A 23,302-nucleotide genomic window follows, 5' to 3' on the forward strand; every position below is an offset into this window, starting at 1 on the left:
AGATTGGTGCGTATTTGGAGACTAGCGGGATGTGCAAGGGTGATGGACCCTCGGTGCCTCTCCCCTCCCCTGGAACGGGGGTCGGAGAGGGGGAAGGCAGGGCTCACCACCCCCTCACCCCCCAGCCCTCAGCCAAGCCTGTGTGTCTGACTTTGAGAGGGATGGAGAACTGGGGGGGTCCTAATGGGGAGAGGCTCTGCAACCCAACCCCAGGGGGCACCGATGGGGATGGGGAAGGGGTCGAGTCGGGAGGGGGGGGGGCGAAGGAAGGCGCGTGTGTGTGTGTGTGTGTGCAGGGAGGCTCCTGCCCTGCTCGGGAATCTGCAGGGAGGAGAGACTGGGAGCTGCGGGCTGCTCCCAGCAGAGGCTGCTCCGGTGGCGGGGGGTGGGTGTGCATGCGTGTGCATGGGTGTGCATGCGTGTACATGGGTGTGAGCCTGCAGAGAGGCTCCTGCCCTGCCCGGGACGCCGAGAAGCTGCGGAGAACAGAGAGTGGGAGCTGCGGGCTGCTCCAGTGGGGGCGGGGGGGGGGTGTGAGTGTGCATGGGTGTGCATGCGTGTGCAAGGGTGTGCAAGGGTGTGCACGGGTGTGAGGCTGCAGAGAAGCTCTCCAGCCCTGCCCGGGACGCCGAGAAGCAGCAGGGAGGAGAGAGTTGGCTCCAGGGGCTGCTCCCAGCTGAAGCTGCTGGTGATGGGAGGGTGTGTGCGAGCGCGTGTCCGTCTGTCTGTCTGTCTGAGCGCAGGGAGGCTCCTGCCCTGCCCGAGCACATCGGGACGCCGGGAATGAGCCGGGAGGGGAGGGCTGGGGCTGCCGGGGCGGTGGGAGGGGGTGTGGGGGTGGGTGTGTGTGTGTCTCACACGCTCTCGCACGGCAGCGCCTCCTCCCCGCCGCATTAAAACGAGCCGAGCCGGGCGGAGGGGCCAGCGGAGCCGCAGCCCCCGGGATGCACCCGAACAGCAGCGCCCCGGCCGGGCCGGGCAGCCCCTTCCACCCCAACGCCTCCAACCGCTCCGACCTCCTCCCCAAAGGGCCCGACGAGGAGGACCTGGACGTCAACACCGACATCTACTCCAAGGTGATGGTGACCGTCGTCTACCTGGCTCTGTTCGTGGTGGGCACGGTGGGTAATTCCATCACGGCGTACACGCTGGTGAGGAAGAAGTCGCTGCAGAACCTGCAGAGCACCGTGCACTACCACCTGGCCAGCCTCGCCTTCTCCGACCTGCTCATCTTCCTCCTCTGCATGCCCATCGAGCTCTACAACTTCATCTGGATCCACCACCCCTGGGCGTTCGGGGGCACCGTCTGCAAGGGCTACTACTTTCTCCGGGACGCCTGCACTTACGCCACGGCGCTCAACATCGCCAGCCTCAGCGTGGAGCGCTACATGGCCATCTGCCACCCCTTCAAAGCCAAGAGCATCATGTCCCGCAGCCGCACCAAGAAGTTCATCAGCTGCATCTGGGTCGCCTCCTTCCTCCTCGCCATCCCCATGATCTTCACCATGGGGGAGATCTACGCCAAGGACCAAGATCCCGACTCCCTCATCTGCACCGCCATCGTGGACACCTCCACGCTGAAGACGGTCATCCAGGTGAGGGTGGACGAGCTTGGTGGGGCCAGAGGGGGAAGGAGGGTATCCCAGGGGGATAAGATGCCCCTCTTTGGGGGTTGGGTCTCTGCTGTGCTTGCTGAGCCCCACAGAGCCAGGTTGAGACCCTGCACAGCTCCTGGAGCCCACGCTGTCCCGCAGACCCTGAGGGATGCTCGGGTCCTTCCCCAAACCTGCAGGTTCATCGCCAGAAAAACCTGCAAACCTGCACACCCTTTCTGTGCTTCTCCTTTCCCTCTGCTGGAAATTTCCTAGGGCAAATAAAACCATCTCTCCCCCTCTCCTGGTTTCTTGGGTTGATCCTGAGACCATTTCTTCTGTGCAGTGACAGATCCTCATTCCAGAAAGTTTGGGGAACGAGGCGTGGCACGGGTGTCTGATAAAGAACTGCATCTTCTAAGCCAGGGGCTGGGATTTTTTTGCTGTTCTGGGGAAATCCATAGCTGGTTTAACTAGCAGAACCCCTCCTGATTTCAGAAAGTCTTTGCTGGTCTCCACACGCTGCTTCATCTAACATGCCCATGCGTGGAAAGGGTTTCAGCATCAACACTTGCTGCGCTCCAGTGCTCTGAGGGGTTGAGCCATTTGTTTACTGGAGCATTAGGCTTGAAAAATGTAAGAGACACGAAAGGAGAGACAGAAAGAGCAAGACACCAATCTACACAGTCCCTTTGCTGCCAGGTTTTCATGCGGTAGCTTGTCAGTCTTTTACTTTGACCATGAATTTCAGGTGGGTTTAATCACCGTCTGATTAGAACTTAAAACTGCCTGTGTGCTAAAGCCTTTGAGATCTGCCCACAGTTAAGGGAGGGAACTTCAGTGGAAACAAATCAGAATCATTTCTCCCAGTAAAAGTGAGTGAGGGTATGTGCAGTTAGAAGCCCAGAACCTGTAGATGTTTAGACCTGTGTCTCCCAGTTTCCCCCTGAACCACTTGAGTAAAGGAAAATCCACCCTGCAGAGAAGCACTGGATGCTCTCTGCATTTTGTCTCGCTCTCTAACTTCCCTGCTGAGCTGTATTCCTGCTGTAGGTGCCTGTAGATTTTCTCAGTGGCAGCCCAGTGTACTTAACTCAAATCCTCTGCTCTCTAAGGAGACGTGAGCCATCTGATTTGAAAACAATGTGGCTGAAATTCATTCTTTCCAATTGTCTTCCTTCTAGGATTAAACCAATGCTCATTATTACCGTGGTAGGGCTAAAAAGAGGGGATTATTTCCCAACCATGTCTTTGGGGGTCACAGTTCAAACAGTTCTCAACATGTTTTACAGTCTTACTTTTATTCAGGCTGTACCTTACGCTGTTAACCAAGTAAGAAGTAGGCAGACTCGAATGCCCAGCATGGGAAGTTCACCTGGGAGCTGTTCCTCGTGGATTGTTTGTTTGGCTTTCTGGGTTGTTTTTTGTTTGTGTGTGTGTGTTTGTTTGTTTTTTAAATTCCACATGTGGATTAATTTAAAAGTAGCTGTTGGGGGAAAAGGAGCCAAGACTAAAACCCACTATGCTGTTCCTTCTCAGGGAATCTGGTCCCAAAAGTAGATTTGCTGAGGCAGGAAGGTTATTTGATGGCTTTGCTCCTTTCCTCTGAGCACGGGGAAGCGGCATGCGACTGTGATGCGGAGCCCTGGGCTGGGAAGGCTCCAGAGTGCAGGAGCAAAGCAGCTGCAAGTCAGGTTTGAAGTGCATTAATGGAAACGGTTGCACAGCGTGTGAGCAGGCGTTCTCACGTCTTAAACTGTGCAGAGGTTTAATAAAAAGGCAAATAATGGCAGAACTGTGAAAGAAAGGGAGAGGTAACGTGGAGAGTGATGCGCAAAAAAGGTCTTGCTGGTTGGAAAACTGGAGCCCTGGTCTTTTGCAGTGGATTCAGGCTGCTTTAGAGCAGGTCTTTGCATCTCTTGGCATTCATTTTCTGTCTTTAAATTAAGCAGGGCAATGATGCACTTGCTCGAGCTGGCAAATCACTTGTAATAAATCACTCAACATATTTCACTCTGCTTCCTGTTTGGCAAACGGTCTAAAGCAAATTGGGATTTTTTTTTGGAAGCTATTAGTTCTCGAAGAGGTTTTATTTGTTGACTGATTGAAAGCCAGTCCCAGAACAGAGCAATTGTAACCATTTATAGACTGACAGCCCAGTGTGAGCTACGATTCTACTTGGATCATTGCAGGAAAACATTCGTGCCTGAACTGGAACGAGCTCCCCAGGAGGAATATTTGAACATATTACTTTAAAATCTCTTTTTGCTAAAATCCCTCACTATATGCTTTGAATATTTACATTTTAATGGATATTCCCGAGTGAAAGTAGGCTGAAAAGTCAGGTTTCCTTATAAAATGGGAAAAAATCGACTATTCAAACAACACTTGGCATATGTGATTCTTGCTCATATTGCTTAACTTGTACCACCTAAGCACCACAACAACTGTAAGAAGTAATTACTGATCTTTTGGTAATTAGCTCAGCGCAGCACATAATGATAAGCCAGAAGAGCAGTAAGTGAGGTGTTCTGCAGGGTGTCACCATGTGCCACCACGATTGGTACGGCTGGGCTCTGCACATTGAGATGTAAGCTTTCAATTCTTTAGAACTGTACTATTTGTTTATCACGATCCTTGCAGCTGCATAAATCAGCCTCTGAATCGGTTTTATCATGTATTCTTCATTGCCAAGCTTGCCTGCTACTTCTGTCAGTCAGGGATGTCTGGTTTGAATATTGGCATCAAAGTGGGATCTGGTAGCAGGATAAGTCCATCATAATCACAGCTCTTAGGTCTAGTTAGCACTTTATCTGGCAGACACCCTATAAAACACACTGCAGCCAATTTTAGAGGTTTTTTCCACGTAAATTAAACTCCTCTTAAAGCCCTCCCTGTACAAGTAAATTCCTGTTTTCATGCCACTTCAGCTGGAGGAGGTTTTAAAAGCTACTCACTGTGGCAGCAATGGATAAGAGAGCTCAGAGGCAGAATGTTTCCTCTGTTCACTTGTGGGTTGGTACCAGTGGCTTTAGCTACTTAACAGCATTGCTGTTGGCTCTCAGTCCAATTCCCCCAAAACAGGATCCTGCCCAGTGTCCTGTCCCAGCAGGCACTGCCCTGCTTGTCTTTGGCTCCACACGCTCCTGTCTTTCAAAAAGATCTTGATTTTAATAGCCAGATGGCTGTACAAATAATTTTTCCTTCTTTTTCTTCTTACTTTCTAACCTTTATCTCTTTATTTTGGAGAGGTCCTTAGTGGACGTGGGGAAAGAGGGAAAGTTGAAAGAAATACTTATAGTCCTGGTGCAGCACATAAAGCCAAGCAACTCCTCACCCTAAACTCTCAGGATTATAATAAGGATTATATAAGCCTGGACTGGGCACACATGTGAGAGGATCCTGTGTGTGGGCAGCTCTCCCACCCCATAATTCACAGGAGAGAGAAGAATGTTTTGTCCCACTGTCATGGCACAGTCAGCTGCAAAATGTCCCCTAAGTTATGGCAAGCGCCTGGGTAGATCGTGTCTGACACATGCTAATGTTTTATTTGCACGGACAGCTGGTGTGAACCCATTTATTAAAACACATGGCAGCCGGCCCTGAGCCTCAGTAAACTGTCACAGCTCCATCAGCTCCAAGTTGCTCATTTGACAGGGCAGCTTCTTGGGAAGCACACTGGGAGCTTCACTGGACCTCCTCGCAGTTTTAGGTGGCCAATGGTTCTGCTGCACTTCTGCTCTGCATCAGGTTTCACTGACTCTCTACACACTCTTCCAGGGACATCTCTTCAATTTCCATTTGTCTGAAGAGCCTAGGAAGTTATTAATTCCATGCATGTAAGATTGCCCACCAGAGAAGTCAGTGTCTGGGTGCCACCAACCCCTCTGGCTGCACAACAAATCTTTGTGGCAGGACTGTGTCCCACAGAAGGTGTCCAGTCTGGTCGCAGCAGAGAAGGAGATGATGTTGAATTGTGTCTGGATCCATCCCTACAATGGCAGAGAGACACCCTCCCCAGTGGGGATGCTCAGCTCTGGTGGTATGAGCATCCCTGAAAAGCTTCTTTCTTTTTTCCATGGACTATGCAGAGAACACAGGGCTTTAATTCAGTGTATTCATGATGACAGCCCAGCCTGCCTAATCCCAGCTCGTTTACACTGTGGTTCATCTTGCAGCTAGATCTAAATTAAATAAGCTCTTGTGTTCGTTGCTTTATATAACTGCTTGGCCTGCTGTGTTTTGCCAGTTCTTACATAATTTCTTTTTTTTTATTCCCCCAATTGATTTTAATTCACTTGATTTCTTTTCCTCCCCCCCACTCCTGAAATGTCAGCTGGGAGGATAATAAAAGAACGTGGAAATGTGGCTGATCAATTTAGCTCTTGGGTTTTCCTCTCAATAGCAGTTTGTCAAGGGAGGAGAGACAAAGGTAATGTGGTGGTTCCTCTTACCAGAGAGAAAAAAAACCCCCAAACCTGCAGCTGCCTTCAATCTTCTTCCAGATCATTTAAAACAGCTATTTAATTGTTTTCTCCCTGCCTCCCCCCTCCTTCCCCTTAAAGGCTTTTACTATCGTCTCTGTGCAGCATCTGCTCAAGACTCGCAGATGGCACTTTTGCTTTCTGACGTTTCGAAACGCTTCTGTGTCCTGCCCGAGGCTCCCATGATGGGCAGCATCCCACCACGGGGTGCACAGGGGACAGAACGGGCTTTGGTGGGGGTCACTGTCACGTTTTCCCTACTATGAAATCACCCCTTGCCAAGGGGTGCAGGAGGTTGGGTGAGCAAAGGTATATGGAGAGGCTGGGGGGGGTCCAGAGCTGAAAAGGTGGGAAAGTGAAGGTTGTGGCCATCTAGCTCTAAAGCAGGTAACGTTAGACGCCCAACCCAACAGAAAGCTTTGATGCAGGATGGCATGTAGCTCAGCAGACCCCTATTTTTTTGTCAGGACACCAAGGAGCTAATTAATACAGTCATTGCAATGTCATATCCTATTAATTATAACAGAATCAAGAACTGTGCAGGTCTGCAGTGTTGAATTGAATAAATGTGGTCTCAGTACTTGGTAGGACTGTCATATCACCTTGTTCCCTTGGAGAACTTGTTTAATAACTGTCCGTAACTGTTTGAGTGTGTTCAATACCAAATTAATGTGCTTTTCCTTTCTACTCTATGATTTTGTCAAAACCAACTTATAAAAATGCAACTCACGCAGCCACTGGGAAAGTTTAGCTCATTTCTCGCATCGCTATTGATTCCTGCTGCAAAGGCCTTACATTTTATCCTCATGGGAACAATTTATACATTTTAATATACTCATTTCATTCAAAAGAGTAATTCACGGGAATGAGTTTCCCTCCTCAAAGCCCATGTTTCATTTTATTTCACTGTCAGTCATGGGCTTCTGACTTTGTCATGCTTACTTGTTTCTTGACTCCGAGTGTGTGAAGTGTGATAAAGCACTGTAGAAGAAAGGGAAAATACGATTTCAGACTAATAAGTAGGTGTTTGCCCTGAAGATAGAATGGTGGGGTGATGTGTATGCCCCAAACACTTAATAGACTGCAGTCACTAACCCAAGGGATAAGCTCTGTCCTTTGCTCAGTCTCCTTTGCACCGCTTTGGCAGCTTGCAGGTGCTTCCCAGCCAGCACAGGAGAGCTGCAGGATAGAAAATATTTTGAAAGGGCAAAAAAATACGCAGCGATTTGGTCAGAAAGTGTATCACAGTGCAGCAGCACAGAGGAGCACGGCATACAGCCAGGCTGGCAATCCTGCTCCAGCCTGGGGACCAAACTGTGCTGGGAAACAAATCCTGTAATACCTGCAGGACTGAGAGGGGAGCTGTGGCGGAGAGAGATGCAAGGGAAAAGCAGCAATAAAATAACCGATAGGTTCACTGCCCCTTTGGGATATGCTTTTCTTTCTCGACTGGAAGTTTGATTGAGTTTTCTTTGCTCCTGCCCTCAGCAGTCCAAGAGGAGGTACAGGTACAGCCTCGCGCCTGCACAGTCTTTGTGAAGAAAACCCATAAGTAGAGTGGGGAGAGGAAGAGCAAAGCAAAGGGATGGGGGGGGCGGCTGTTTTTGTAGCAGGTTGATTATAGAGTTTCTTGGGGCAGCAATGATGGAAGTTGCCACTACTATTTCCTCTAGCAAGTCAGGCAGATGACCAGATCTGCACAGTCCACTGTTAACAGCTCTCACGCTGGAGTCTACAGTCAACAGTGGGACAGGGTTTGACTTAAATATGGCCTATAATTTATTTATAACTGTGTATCCAGCACTCTCTGTCATATTTAATGCAAATAACATTCAAGTGAAATCCCCACTGAGAGGCACATTATGAAGATTAACAGCCTGGCTTTTCTATTACTCTGGTTTATACGGTGCTGATGTGTGCTTGGTGCTTTATAGACAAATGTTAAGAATATTTGAATTAAGAACTCTACCTCTAAGCCTGCCATTTTTCAAAAATCAGTGCTTGAAAGCCTGCTTGTGGCTCCATGGCCAAAGGAAGGGGCTGGAGACATAAAAACCTCTGGGAAATGCTGACATCCAGGTAGGCGAGAACCTTGAATGGTAACATCCGTTGGTTATGTGATAGGCTATCTGAGGGGTTTAGTTCTTCAGATTATATAGCCCACTTTACTTTTAAACAAGCTGTCAGTAAAATTAATCTCACCGACTTTAAGACGAACCAAACACATTGTCATGCCCTGCAATTGTCTGGACCTATTTTATTCCTTTGTATCTTCGTGTGATGAATTTGTCAGGTGTGATGCTGTGGGCTCACCACCTTATGGACTTTATTAATAGGTTTGTGTCCAATCTTCTGTCTGGGTCCTTCTTTGTCCCTCCCATCCTCTGGGAACTGGATGCCCTGCCCAGGTCATTGCTCAAGTTCACTTTTCATGGAGGAGAAAAGTGACCAACGTCACATTGTGAAATGTGGTCAAGCCCATTAGTGGTTGCCTGGACAGAAATCAGTCGTGTTTTGCGTTTCACCATGGATCAGGCTCACACTCCACTTCTGCAGAGAAGCTACTTCAGGCTTCACCACGCTGAATAATGCAAAAGGGCTTTTGAATGACGTTGGCTCTATGACTTGTATTGAGACTTACTTTGGTACCTGCTCTGCAGGTTGCCATTGAGGTACAGTTCCGAGATGCATAAAGGAAAGACACAAAACTCGGGATTTAACCTTCTCCTTGCCAATTGAAGGCAGGGGTGTTAGAGAAGAGCAGACTATTATGATTCTATGATTCAGACTGCCGTGCATCTTAACAGCCCTGGCCGTGTGTATTGGGACCCCAGGGCTCCAGCCACAGACACTCAGTCTTGCACAAGCAACATTAAAATGTGGTGCATTTCCCAGAGAGCTCGCAGTCTAAATAATCACCCCCTGTGGCTTTGTTCAGAGACCAGCTCTGCCTCTGGTGTACTTGTTGCTCACCAAAAGGTTTCCTCTTGTTGCAGAAGGGAAAAAAAAACCCTTTCCCTCTTCTTTTCTCTAAGAGGAGTCAGGTCTCTTGCTGGGCAGCTATTGCTTGAGGGCAGTGTTAGAGTATGAGGAGGGAATAACCAGCCCAGTTTAACTGGAGACAGGTCAGTGCAATGGAAGCATGGCCAGAAGCGCTGCCTGATCTGCTGTTGCTTTCCCAGAGCATCCTGGAGCCAAGCAAATATCATTTATGCTTTAGTGAGAAAAGGGATTCGTTTGAAGATAGAGCATCAGCAGCTACAACAGACATTTTTTCTGAGAGTCAAAGAAAATGGCAGAAATCCATTAGACCTTGTAGCTCACAACTAAACACGCTGTGCTCAGGAGCAGCAAAAAGCTCGGAGAATTTTCAGCACGAGCTCCGTTATAGATGCATTTTCCTTCATCACCAAGCCAGAGTACGAGAGTCTCACTGACAACAGGTCTCAGGACACTGCCTCCAGGAAAACAAAACTACTGTTAATCCAAAGAAATGGCAGTTTTTAAAGGGGCCAGGGCAGGGAGGTGGTAATAATAAAGCACTAAAAACCACAGCTCCCAGCCCCTAGCTGTCCACGCTCAGCTCCCAACCACAAACCCACCCCATCTGCCTGCACCCTCCCACTCCTTCCAAATCCCATCAGGTCCATCTCTGTTTCCCGCAGTCTTGCCCTGTTTCACCAAGGTTTCAGCTTGGTGCAATTCCTTAGCAACCTGCTCTTGAAATTCACCCTCTCTAGGGTGGCTCCCCACTGTGTTAGGGGAGGCTGGGGGCTAAAGCTGATGCTGGACGCAAGAAGAGTATTTCAGGTTGCAAGCATTGATAGGGTTTTAGGATAGAGTAGCTGAGCAGAGCCAGAGGGAGCTGCTCTGCTGCTTGATGAGGAGGCACAGTCATCTCCTTTACTAGTGATATTAATGCTAGGGGTCCTCTAGGAAAAGAGAAGAAAGATGAAGCATGGCAGGAGCCGTTTATTTCAAGAATGAGATGCCAGGTGCATCACTGCTTCCCAGCTCTCTCTCTTCCAGCAAATGAGGTCTCCCACCCCTGTCACTCCCTGCCTAGCCTGAGTTCCTCTAAGACAGGCTAGAGAGATGTGATCTGCAGGAAATGACTGTATCAGGGGGAGATCAACGGAGATGTTTCAGGAAAGGCTATTACATATATAGTGATGGTACAGCCAGAAATAAAGCTGCCTTGTGTCTTCATTCCTTTTAAACAAGTATGTCTGAGAAAGGGAAAATTGCAGGGCACTCTAGAGTTTCTCTTGTGTCGTGAGGCACTGTGCTAAATTTCATCCCTTAAATATTGCCCAGGCAAAAGTTGCTTTTAAGGGCCCTCAGGGACTGCCCTGCTCATTGCAAGGCTAAGTCTCCTTGCTTTTGCACGAAGGCAAGTTCAGATTATGATTCTGTTTCTGGTCTGAAGGTTTCTGGTTTCTTCCCCATGAAATAATGGAAAACTTTATTAAACTCATCAGCTCTTTAGGAAAAAAAATATAATTTACTCAGTTGCAATTAAAACAAAAAACTTAAAGCAATAAAAAGCCCACTGGCAGGCTATAAAAAGTAGAAACAAAGACAAGGGCAGAAACAGGGCAAGAAATGACAGTTTTATGTACCTCCTGCTGGGTGGTGATAGAAGAGGCCTTTGTGCCTGCAGAACAAAACTGATTTTCTGTTAAAGCAACTATTGATTCAAACTCTGCAAGTGCAGCTGTAGCTTTGCACAGAAGCCGTACGCCAGCAAACAGACCGACTTCCTCGCATCTGCTCGCCCCGCTCAGCCGCCGCCCCTGCCTCCCAGCTGAATTCGGCTCTTTTCGGAAGGGACAGGGACCGCTCTCCCTTGGTGCCGTAAATCAGAGCCGTGCCTTCCAATTCAGAACAAAACCCAACCCATTTCAGGTGATTTTTCAGGAGAAGGAGCTGGTTTGGATGATGTGCATGAGTTTTCCTGTTTCCCAGCTTTATGGGGCTGGATTGGCGTGGCCCTGATGGGTGGCGTTTGCTGGGGCTAAGTGGCAGGGTGCAATCCCTGATTTTCCACGTGGATTTGCAGTAACGCCTGTTCTGATCCACCCCCGTGACAGTGGAGAGCAGCTTGTTCTAAGGCCACGCGTATCCATCCAGCTGGAAAGATTATTTTGCCTTGTGGCCCGTGGGTGCTGTTGATACAAAATTGAAGCTGAAAATCTTCTGGGACTTAATTCCTTTTCAGCAATGGGCTTCTTTCCTCTCTGGGAGGCTGGCCCACACCCCAGTGCCTACTACACTAAAGGAAAAACTTCATAGTTAGCAGATTCCCCTCTATTTCTCTCCTCCCATCTCACGCAGCCGGTTCGCATGGAGCCGTTGCATCCACTGACCTTAGGAGCAGTGATGCTCTCCTGCCAAGAGCCAGCCAGTGTCTGGGGCATCTCAGGTCAGCTTCTCAGCAGCGGGGAAACCACTCAGGTGGAGAATGGGTCTTTCTGCCTGGCTGCTTTCACTTATAAACAGACACTGGTCCCAAACACGGGCTGGTGTTGCAGCAGGATGAAGCTGGTTTCCTTCCTCAGAGCTGATGTTTCCATCACTGACCCTCTATTGGCTTGCCAAGGCTGCTTTTATTGTGCATCTGTGTTACACCAATGTATTTATTGGCATAAATCATGGACCCGCGGTGTATCGACAGGGAGATTCCTGGGAATCCTCCAGGAACGGGATTGGCAATCAAAGTCCTCATCGCTGGTGGTGGAGGGCTGTGCCAAGTATCCTGGGAGGCTGATGGGGAGAAAATCCCCCACCTTTCCTGGGAATGAACCTGATGAAAATTATTACCAGCAAACGTCAAGGAAGAACCTATAAAAAATTACTTCCCAGCCTGGGACAGTGGTTCTTTTCAGAGAATTTTCATACCTTCATCCACTATTCCATTGAAGCTTTGCTGGAGATAAGTGATCTGATAGATAACAGGGCTTTTGTGTCCAGTTACAAAGAATGAATTACAAAGACTGCTGAGGAAAGCTGAGTTATTATCCAGGGAGACAAAAAAACCAGCTGAAAATAAGCACGTTTTCTTCATTTATAGTTCTAGCTGCAACTTGTCAGATATCTGGCTCCAGCCAAGCCGATTGGGCTGGAAATGGGGCAGATTAGCAATGAAATGTGCATTGGTCACCCCTAAAAACCCAGCTTGTTCCAAGACTTTACCCACAAAATGCTTCCTGCTTTGCTTTCTGCTCACAAAGTAGCACTCAACAAAAATGGGATGGGTTTTAGGAGCATGTGGTTAAGGCAGTAGCCCAGATACAAACGAAGTGAGGCTGCTGTGCTGCCAGCCTCTCGCAGCTGTGGGTGAAGTTTTGTGGTTGAATTACTTTAAGGTGAATGAGACAAGCTTGCCTGGAGCACCAGCATCAATCCCATAGCAAAACCGGAGCGATTAAATAAACAGAGATTTCCCTGCTATTAGTGCTGTTTAGATAACTCTGAAATGCTTATTATTCAAAATAAAGGAATTGCATAACCTTTTCCATTATTTTTGGCTCAAAGGAGTCAGTGAATTTCTTTTTGCAGAGAAGAACATTTGTGCTTTTTACCATGATTCAGGGAACTGTTTTGTACTTTCAAACCGGTGCACGGATGATTCACGGTGACACATTCTGTGTTGGCACCAGGCCCTGTCTCAGAAGTCTTGCTACGCCGCGTGGTCCTCTCCAAATCTGGAGCTTGCAGCTGCAGCAGTGCTGGGGGAACCAGCTACAAAGGGGTTGATTCCTGTACCTCACCAGAGTGCAAGTGAGCAGCAGAGCTGAAAAGAGCAGTATTTCCTTACCTTCTTTAGTTAAAGTATATCCTTATGTTTGTGAAAAGTTTCCTACGTCACTTTACTTCTATTTTATCCTTTCTTTTTTCTCCGTTTTTCTGTTCCCCATCATCATATGAGCAGTAACTTCATTGCTAAGCACCAGGCAATGATGAGGGTGACAATCTCTGAGCTGTGGGTAACCATTTCTGCTCTCTTTGCTCCTCCTCATGCCCTGGCCAGGGACATGAGCCACGTTGGCAATGTGACCCTACTCTTCATTTCATCACCACGGCTCTGTGTCAGGCTGTGGTCGTGCACATCCAGATTTGCAGCATGGTTGATGTCCTGCAACTCTTCATGGACATCATCTGGTTTGGAGCTTTGGGGTTTATTTTTCTTCTTTTTTAATGCAAGACAGGTAACATGGCAGGAAGGATTGGAGTGTGGACTGGGTTGGCTCCCCAGAAGCCTGACCTTGCTGCAGTGGAAGGGAAGTAATTTCTCAACCTTGTCCCTAGTTTCTAACGCTGCAAGTGAGAAGAGACACAGAGTGGTGCAAAAAGCATTGTGGAAACTCTGCTGTTTAACTCTCCTTTTAGCGTGTTATCTGTCAAAGTAATTACATGTGGCTTGGGAACCTCAGACTGCTGCAACAATATCATTCTCCTGTAGCTTTTGTGTTTCCATCTAATTAAAATGTTATTGTTTCATTCATGTTAGTTTGCATTTTAAATAAGGAGATGGGGACAGAGTGGGTGATTGGTAACTTATTCTCTGCGTGGGAAAAGATAAGCATTAATCACCCTGTCAGACTCATGCTTTCTCTTTCCTCATGCATCTCAGACAACAAATTGCAAAGAGAGGGGAGAAAAAGCCTGGGTGTGATGATGCTTGATTTGTTTCCTCCGCTGGGTCTCAGGAAGGGATGGTGACAGCCCTTGCTGGCTGCTGGGGTAGGTTTTGCTTGCACATGAGCTCCATTTTGAGGAACAAGGGAACTTTCATCCCCAAACGAAGCACTGCTATGGAATTTAATGTGCTTCCATCTCCTGTTCCCTTTAATTTTCGTTACATGTTTTATCAGTGCCTTGCGCCTGCCTCTTCGGTGTCTCAAGGCAGGAGAGGGAGGAGAGTGAGACTGGGTGTGTATGCAAGCAAACAACTCTATTAGAAACACAATCTGAGATAATCTTCTCCCTAAATAATGCAAATTGCAATGTAATTTTTAAATTTTTTGCAGCCCAGCAGCCTCTCTCTCCCCACGTATGCCATGATTTGCTCTCAAACCAGCCAGCATGCAGCAGGCACACACCCAGAGCACCCTTGGGAGGCTCAGCAGGCTCAGGCTCCATCACCCTCCCTGCTCCCTGGACACAAATCACATCAGGCTTGGCTGAGATGGAGAACTGTGAGTGCTAAATGGGGACAGAGGTGCAATACTCAACACAACTGGTTTTTGAGGTGGGGAGCTGGAATCTGATCATTTACCATTTCCCCTGCTCCAGGTGTACTTGTAGCTCTGAAGCACATGTGGCTTTGTAAAGTATTTTTAGCAAATTTAGGTTTACTGAAGGTCACAGAGAAGTAGAGCATCAGCATCTGGAAGAGCTGTCATTCCACTTCCAGTCTAGCAGGAGTAACACATTGACTTATTTATGAGACCAGTCAGCTCCTTTCTCTCTGTGTGTAACAATCTGCTTTACCTCTCCCAGCGAAGAGAAATAATTTTATTGCCGACAATTCTGTGCCCTTAATAAAACCTTAAAGCAAGTTAAGCAAGATTTGAGGGAAATGGAAATGTTCCCGAATATTATTATGATTATTTTCAGTCTTTCTAAAATACCACACTCTTTCACTGTCTAAACCAACAAACAGTGGTCACTGCTCTGGCCAAAAAGAAGGGGAGGGAATTACTTTTCAAAGCACGAAGACTGCTGGATAATCCCTTGGCCTCATCAGTTCCCAGTGGCTGCGTGAGCCTTTGGGTGTTAATGCCATGCTCCCATTTGATAGTTTTCTCCTATTTTGGATCTAGCTCCATCTTCCACCTTGGGAGAGGGACCGCCGGGAGGATAGCATCTCACCAACTCTAGAAATTCCCAGTTAGCTTTTCTTCCATCTCTTCTGAGCTGCACTACAGCTTACAGGAGTAAAGGAACCTGAGTCTATAGAAAATTTCAAGCAATTCATTAAATCTCACAAGACAAATATTTTGTTCCCAGTAGGAGAAGTTTAATCTATTAGGTGGAAAATGCCTGTGTCAAGAATGACTAATCTTAGCCCAGATGATACTTGGAAAATAAAATCATTTGATGCTCCCTGTAGGGAAGGATCCATCAAAATGGCAAGAGTTGCTCAGCAAGCATGAAGAGGGAGAGTGCAAGCTGTGACAGCGCTATCTGGCTTCTTGGTGTCATCGTGTTAGGTCATTGTGTGTCGTTGCTATTAGGACACATCTAGGAGAGGATATGGGGAGAATTGTCCCTGGCCAGGCTGCTGGGCACATCACAGAACTTTTCCTGGAGCTATGATCACAGCAGCTCTAAATATTTTAAGCTCCTCAGCTCAGAAATAGTGAATTCTCGAGGGACACGTCACATCCTTCCCTGCCTTACAGACAAGGGAGCTGGTCTGGATGGTTGGAAGCCTTTGCTTGAGGCTGTGACTTGCTCATGGGAGAGGAAGGCCAAGCCAGACCATTCTTTCCGTGTACCACAGGCTTGAGACTTGGCTTGTGGTTTTCCTCGTGACTGCTTTTCACGTTCATCAGCTGTGTTTTAACTACAGAGACTATTTCCTAAATTTTGGGAGGCAGGCAGTCGTCTGCCAGGGGCAACTGGTGCTTTCCCAGCAGCTGGCTAGAAAGAAACCCCATTTACACACCAGTCTTCCAGTGGCCTTTATGGTTTTTTTGGTCATCTGGAACTCAGAAAAGGAAAAAAAATACTTGGTTGAAGCCCCATTGTTGCTTTGTAAATAAAGATGAGACAGAATCACCTCCGGTTTGATGAACTTGCTGCTTTTGTGATCCAATGTACTTGCTTAATTTTAAAATCAGGGTGTGTCTCTGCTTCTGTCATTCATGGATTGGCGGAGTCTGCAAACAAAGCAGCATGGTTTTGCCATTAATTACAATTTATGAACATTTTGCCTTAGATGAAGGGACGGAGTGGGAAGGGCAGTGAATGAGTGTGTTCAGAGCCCATCGCACTACAGCACAGACCAGTCCCAAAAGCTGGTGTGAGCCAGGTTGGATACAGGTGTCACATTCTGACCCACTAATTTCTCATGTGTACCAAATGAGATGGATTTCCCTAATAAATTATAACATAGAAAAGGTTTTCTAATGAGCTGTAAAATGTTAATAAATCAACAGGAAATGCTAACATAACACAGCATGAGATTTTTTAAAGTAGCAGTATCGTAGTGATCCTCAGTTTCATTCTGTATAAAACACGGGTCCTAGCAACGCACAGGCTGTTCAGGTGTCCTCACCAAGACAGACTATTTCCTTCTTCTTTGTTTAGTCCTGATGAACTTTCTTCCTTCCAATTATAGATTTTTATTCTTTGTGTTTGTGTGTGGCCAACATACTCTGAAGGCACTGGTGGTTCAGCTTTGAAATCAAGGTTGTCTTCTTGTCACGACCTCTGCACCATGTGCTGAGCCTCACAAAACCACTGATGTTGTGGGAGAAATCTTGACCTTCTGTATGATATTAGGAGCCTGGAAAGGTGTTGGATAAGCAGGCTCCAGAATGAGATCAGAGCAGGTAGATGACCTCAGTGGCACTATGCATAGAAAGAAGGCTTGAAAAGCTGACTGGGAGTGAACATACGGGGCCATGAAGATGTGTGACTTCCAGTGTCCAATGAGGTTCTGAAGTCTGGTGGTGGATTTTCTGCCTGAAGTGGGCACTGTGATTTTGTTTATGGGAATGCCAAAATGATTTTGATTAGATTTTGATGGTATATCAAAAAATGCTTGCCAGGAGTATGAACTGTCCGGAGCTGGTGAATCAGGGTAAGGTAAATTGTCAATCATCAAGACAGGCTTAGCTGAACAGTCAGAGACTCTGCACTAAAATATCCTTGTGCTTCATCAATATAATTATTTTCATGAAAAATGCCAGTTATTACTAAACAATTGCCTGTCACAATTGTCTCTAAAGTTGTCATTACCAAGGAGTCAGCTGTCACTTGCATAGATGTGCTTCTGGAGATGTTTCTGCTTAATTCCAATGAAATTACCCAGCAGAGCATCGCTACAGAATACAGAGCAAGCCCTGGGGCAGAGAGGAGGGTGATAGATCCCTGCCCTGCCTTTCCCTAGACACTTGGGTGGTCTCTCCGGGCTGCAGCAGCAGGAAAGGCTGATCCTCCCTACTGTTCTGATTCATTTTTTAGTGCTTTTCACAGGAAAACTGGATTTGAAGACTGTGGAGATGCATCTGCCCACGGCAGGAGCTGCATTCCTGCTGCCAGCGCTTATGGGTGATGCTATTTCTCCTTCATCCTCCCTTTCCACTGGAGACATTCCTCCTGAACTTGGGAGAACAATGGGGTTTGCGCTTTCAGAGTGAAATAACTCATTTTCAAAGGGGAAAAAAATACGTGTTTGGGTCAAATTGAGAAGAAAGAACCAAGGAATTTATTAGAGATGAGATAAACAAAGCAATTAATTTGGGGTTGACCTACAGCAGTTTGTTTGCAAATAAAACATCTCCTTTGAGCTGAATCACCTTGCTTGATTTTTGTGTTATAATTCATCTTCTTTCTTTTTTTAGCCTAGGACAATTCTGAAATAAAACAGAAAAGCACAGCATGTTTTTTTATTTGCTATTTTGAAATTAAATGTTTTAGTGTTAGCAGAGAAGATTTGTTTTAAAAAGATGACTTGTTTTAGCTTGTTTAAAAAGAATGAAATGGTTCAACATTTCCCCCCTATTTTTTTATCAATATTATTTATTGAATAGTAGCTTTAGGTTTTCTTCCAAAAATTCATTTTTTCACTAAATTCACCCTTCTCAGAAGAAGATTAGCTGTCTATATCTGATCTATACTCAAGCAAGGGCAGAATCCTGTACCTCCAGGTTTGAAAATCCCCATCCTTCTGTGTCAGCCTTCACCTGGGTGACTTCTGTGAGTTGCTGGAGATTGAACCAAGGATCTCCAGAAGTAAAAGCCCAGCATGTTACCATTTGCTTTAGATGCTTGACTCTGTAGGAGGGGGATTTTTGCAGCAAGGGTGTGTATAGCACCTACTCGCAGGTAACAACACAGGTATAGCAGTCTTCAAGGGCAACAAGATTTGCTCTTTCACTTAATCATGGCAATTAGGACTGCTTCAAGTATTAGAAACTTCCTACAGGACAAAGACATTTTTCAGTTGTTTCCATAAATCGTATTCCTGTATCTGCTCAGTCCCTGTACTTTTCATTACTGTGCGACAGCGTGTAATATACCCTTAAATGCACACAGCTTTTAAATTCTGCTGCAGATCTTTCTGCTTATACTTTTCATTTGGTTTTATCAGCACTGAGCCAGGTTCCACTTGTTTTAGCCATTTAATTAATGCATAATAAATAAGTAAACATAGTCATAAATTGTCCCCTAAAAATGCTTCTTGGCATTCTCTCTTGATTCATTTTGTTTAAAGTATCTGTCTTCTAGTGCATCTTTTTTTTAGTCTGCTCTTGTTCCTTCACTGCTAAAGATCAAATATTTTACTTTCTCTGGGCCAGGTATATGCCAGGGAGATCCTGGAGGAAGAGGATTTAGTAAGGTCTCTAATAGGCTCTAAATATAATAATCCAAATAGTGCTGAAATGACTAGTGCCTCTCCCTCTTTATGTTCAGTTCAGGCTCTTTGTTTTTGTTCTCAGGTTATGAGACTGACTGTATTATTAAGATCAGACAAATCTCTCTTTTTTCATCTCTGTGATCCCTACTTTACTGATGGCTGTGCAGCAGAGCAAAACTTCTCAATGGCTTTTTGACAAGCTCCAGACAGGTTCGCACTGGTGAAACATTTTGATGCTCTTGAATTAGATCTGAACTGTACCTTTAGAATTAAAGCCGATCCCACTATCACATGCACATATTTGTACAAAAAGCCTTTTCTTCATGCAAAAGGAGAAAAGATCAAAGGAGGTGTTGTCACAGTTACACTGAAAGAGCTTTTGCAGAGCCAACAGCCTTGGCTGCTTGTAGCGATTGCAGCTGCAGAGACCTGGATGTACCTGGTTGCACACGAATTTGGGGTGAGTGAGGAGTGACCTACACTTCTCAGCTCCCTCATATGCACTGTGAACCTGATTAAGTGGTCAAAGTTGGCATAACCCTGTCATTGCAGCTCTGCTTTTCCAAATTGAGCAGTGCAGGAGGCAGGAGGTGAAGTGAATAAGAGCTGTAAGTAATGGAGAGGAGAGGTTTTTTTCGAAAGCAGTTCACATACCCTTAGAGGGGGATTGCAGTGTGATCGAGGCTGGGGATGGAAAGTTGATGTAAAAACAAATAAAAAGGACAATATAAAATAGTTCTGTTGAGAGAGAAATTAAGGTAACTAGCAGCAAACCCTGTAAGATTCAGATGGTCAAGAAGACAATGAGAGAAGGCAGGAGAAATGTGCCTTGATGTGGAGCTGCCTGGATCTGAATGACCCAGCCGCAGCGCCTTGTCTGTGTAAGCAAGGAGAAGCAGCACGCCTAAAACATCCCCTAAGGAAAACATTCACAGCAGTGATAAAGTGATGTACAGCAAATCCGTGAGCTTGGCTGAGATCTGGCTTTGTTGATTGTCCTCTATCACTCACATGTTGATTGTAAACAACAGCCCAGCATTTAATTTCCATCTTAAACAAAATGAAGTGATGCCTCTCTGAGCTGGTAATTCAATACAAGCTAAGTGGAGGGAATGTCTCACATCAGTGCTTCTTCCCCTTTCCCACCAGCTATACCTGCAGTGTTTACAGTTTAACTGCATCAGACACGAAGGATGCATTTACATCCTTGCTTACATTTCTTTTAAGACACATAAAAATAGATGAGAAACAATCAAAAGGTAAAATGTGCTACCCCTCTTGCCTGAGCCATTGTGACCCATGGCTTCACGAGAGAAATCAGAGCTCAGTGTGAAACGAGTGCTCGCGTTTGTTCTTGCACACCCAGCTTTAACATCTTTCTGCCTCCTCCTGCACTTTCAGTGCCAGTGGAATAATTGAGGACATAGGTATTTTAATTTCCATTACTCCATTTCAGAGTTGGCAGCAGAAGGCAATTAGAGGAGTCGCTTCTCCAAGGCGCCACGTATTCCTTTAAACAATCGTGAACATCGCTAACAGGCCAAGTTCTCTCTGCATTGGTGAAGTGACACGCTTTTCTTCCTGAAATCTAAGTTTTGCTTTATTCTTTTATAATATCTGTGTACTCAGTCTGCCAGCCTGGCAGTTCAGCTCCCCTGTGGATGTTTTCATTGCCTTTAGTCAAAGCAGAATTACCTGGGAGTTAGATTGAGGTGTGCAAAGTTAGACTTCCCAGGGTCACTTCAAGGCTTCATTTAAAAATAAACCTTGCTAGAAAACAGAGAAAGTAATTATGCAAATGCTCATAAAGAACAGGTTTAGATCAGATCTAGCTATATTTTTGCCTCCATTTATTTACCGGAAAAAAGGGTTTAATATAAACTTTCTTGTATCCAGAGGGGAATGGACAGTTTTGCTTAATTAATCACCTAATGTCTTTGTCCATAAAATGCTGAATACATTGAATGTACTTCCACAATCTCAGTGCTATGTATGCTATTCTCTTCCCATGAAAATTCGTTGCAGTACCTGAACACTTGAGTACTAATGAGAATTCTCTGCACTTAAAGGGCTGAAATTAAAATATCGCAATTACCAAAGTAACTTCCATTAGATGGAATTATTTATGAGAACTTGTCACTTAAAAGACTCTCAGTTTTTACTGAATCAGAAATCGAGAAGTTTCAGGTTGTTGTCATCTCTTCCTACGTTGCAATGAGTTATTTGGGAGAATAGAGTCCAGGATTTCATAGCTGTCTTCTCTAAGCAGGTCCTTCTTTGATTTCAAGTAGGTTAGACACTCAGGTATATATCAGAAAATCAATCTGAGCGTAACTTGCCTGTTAACAGGTTAGCAAGTGTGAATCAGTTTGGTGTGTGTGATGCGAAGATGCTGACACTAGAAGGTAAGGCCACTGGCACTGCCTGGCAGCAGGAGAGGTACCTATGGTCCTTGGGGTGGGGATGAGCTGGGAGTATCCTAGTGTGCCATAAAAGCACTACTTGTCGTATTCCATCTTGTCTTAGATAAAGAACTGACAGTGATTTGTCTCCAAAGTAGCTGCTTATGCTTAAAATATAATAGATGCCTTCATTTAAGGGTAGAAGGGATCACTGTGAATCTTAGGGTTTATTAGCCTTCTGCAAAAAAAGTGCTTTTGAGAAGTGAGTAATAATACAGCTGGTTCTCTGTCCCTGCCTTATTGTTGGAGGAATAAAAAAAAAGACTGGAGAAAATAATTGCATTTGAAAGGTATCAGCTATAAAAAAATTGGAAAAGTCATCAGTCAGTGAAACGAGGAGGATGTTTCATTCAAAAGCCAATTTGTCCATTATTGAGATCGACGTGTGCAGGATCCACCAGCTTTCAGCTGTGAGGCTGCGAGTACAGCCAGCCCCCTCCTCAACGTCTGGGTTTATCCTGTCCCTCTTCCCATCCCACACTGACCCGTGTTCTCAGGAAAACCTGCAGCGAAATGGAGTATCTTTAAAATATTTTAAGACAGAAATCAGCCACCAGAGAGACCCCCACTAGCAAGGGCAGGGACTGGAGCATCTCACCTCTCCTGCTTCTCTCCTGGGTTTCTGCCAGTAGCTGAACCTCTGCACGGGGAAGATAGATGGAATTTGGCACATCACCCCAGCGAGGCTGCCAGTCCCCACATGAAGCAACTTGGTCACTGAAATGATGCCAAATAGACTGAGTGAATGGGGTAGCTGGAGAAAAGCAGCAAGAGCGCATCTTGCCTTTACTGCTGGAAAACATGGGGATCCTTCCTTATCCCAGAGCCTGCTCGGTTTAACTGGGTTGTTTGTGGACAATGAGGCTACCACCAAAAAGACACTTATTCACAAATCCCTGGGCATCTCTCTCAGCAGGCATCTCACCTAGGCCAAGGTCAAATTTTTGGTGTGTGTGATGTTCAGCAGCATCATCACAGAAAAGTAATGGGAAAAGTAATGGGAAAAGTAATGTGTCGGTTTGTTGTTGGTGTAGTAAAGACAGATGCTCCTGGTGCTCCAAATAAAAGGTGTTTAATTTCTCTGTGGTTGTTCCGAAACCAGTTTTTAGTGGTGAATTGAAAATTAAAAAAATTAAAGACTAAATAGTCAGTTCTTGGCTATGAATATTTATGACAATATTGGACTTGCAAATCTAAGGTAATTTAAATGTCAAAACTGGTGTAAAGTCTTTCCTTTGGAGGATAAGTCTGAGAAAATTAATCTTGATTACAAGTCATAACATTGGGAAATTAGCATCTTCGGGCATCAGTGATAAACACTTCTGTATGATCCCCTTTTTAAGCCATATATTTGACAAAGATGAGATTAATTTTAATTAAAAAAATAGCCCCTTAATTAACCAGTTAGATAATTAACAGGGAAATCCTGACTGCATCCATGACACTGATTATTTCTGATATAAATCACCTCTTCTGCAAGGACTCTGCCTTCATAACCAGCAAGGAACAATTTCTACCTGAGACTGAGTCTTGTTTCTGGGAAGCCATAGGGATAAACACAGCAATTTTTGCACTGAAATTCTTGTGCTTTAAAAGGGAAATTATTTTAGTTAATGCATTGCGACGGCCAGCATAAGAAAGCATCAGCAACATCAGCTGCCATGTCTCTGTGAGCAGAGAACGTTACCAGCAGCCACACTCAGATCCTTGAACAGGACCATGGGTTACTGGGTACCTGCAGAGATTTGCCTCCTGATTCTTGCATTGCAGAAGTCAGGTCCAGCTTCTAGGTCAATGTTTTCAGCCGTTCCTCCCCAGACCTTTGTGGTTTTGAGAAAGGCAAATCTGAAAAACAACCCTACTGTTAACGGGTTGCAAATTGCTATACAGGAGTTTGGACTGCCACGGGGAAATGGAGATTTTTTCTAAACCTGCAATCAAAATCCTTATTTAAGGAACAACAATTTATATCTTTGCAGGCAGCTGCAGCTTCATACAGAATCCAAGGAGTTAATTAACCCAGCACCTAAGATGTGCTTCATCCATCACAGTTATAGCCAATCTCAAATGCCAGCTACATCCAGATGCTTTGGAGTAAGGTCCAAAGGCATTTACAGCAGGAAAGAAGCCAACCCACAGACAAAACATCTTCCTCGTGCCAGTCATCTG

The 23,302-nt window shown here is 45.7% G+C and overlaps 1 protein-coding gene across 1 annotated transcript in view; it reads left to right on the forward strand.

Moving 5' to 3' along the window:
• Window positions 1–890: 890 nt before the first annotated feature.
• NTSR1 (neurotensin receptor 1) overlaps window positions 891–23,302 on the forward strand; it is a 48,396-nt gene continuing 25,984 nt past the window's right edge. The window contains exon 1 of the mRNA XM_069871685.1: window positions 891–1,595. Coding sequence (XP_069727786.1) covers window positions 945–1,595 — 651 coding nt within the window. The 5' untranslated portion in view covers window positions 891–944. The remainder of the gene's footprint in view (window positions 1,596–23,302) is intronic.

The sequence above is a fragment of the Phaenicophaeus curvirostris genome, chromosome 18 (genome assembly GCF_032191515.1).
Source record: "Phaenicophaeus curvirostris isolate KB17595 chromosome 18, BPBGC_Pcur_1.0, whole genome shotgun sequence".
NCBI classification, from domain to species: domain Eukaryota; kingdom Metazoa; phylum Chordata; class Aves; order Cuculiformes; family Cuculidae; genus Phaenicophaeus; species Phaenicophaeus curvirostris.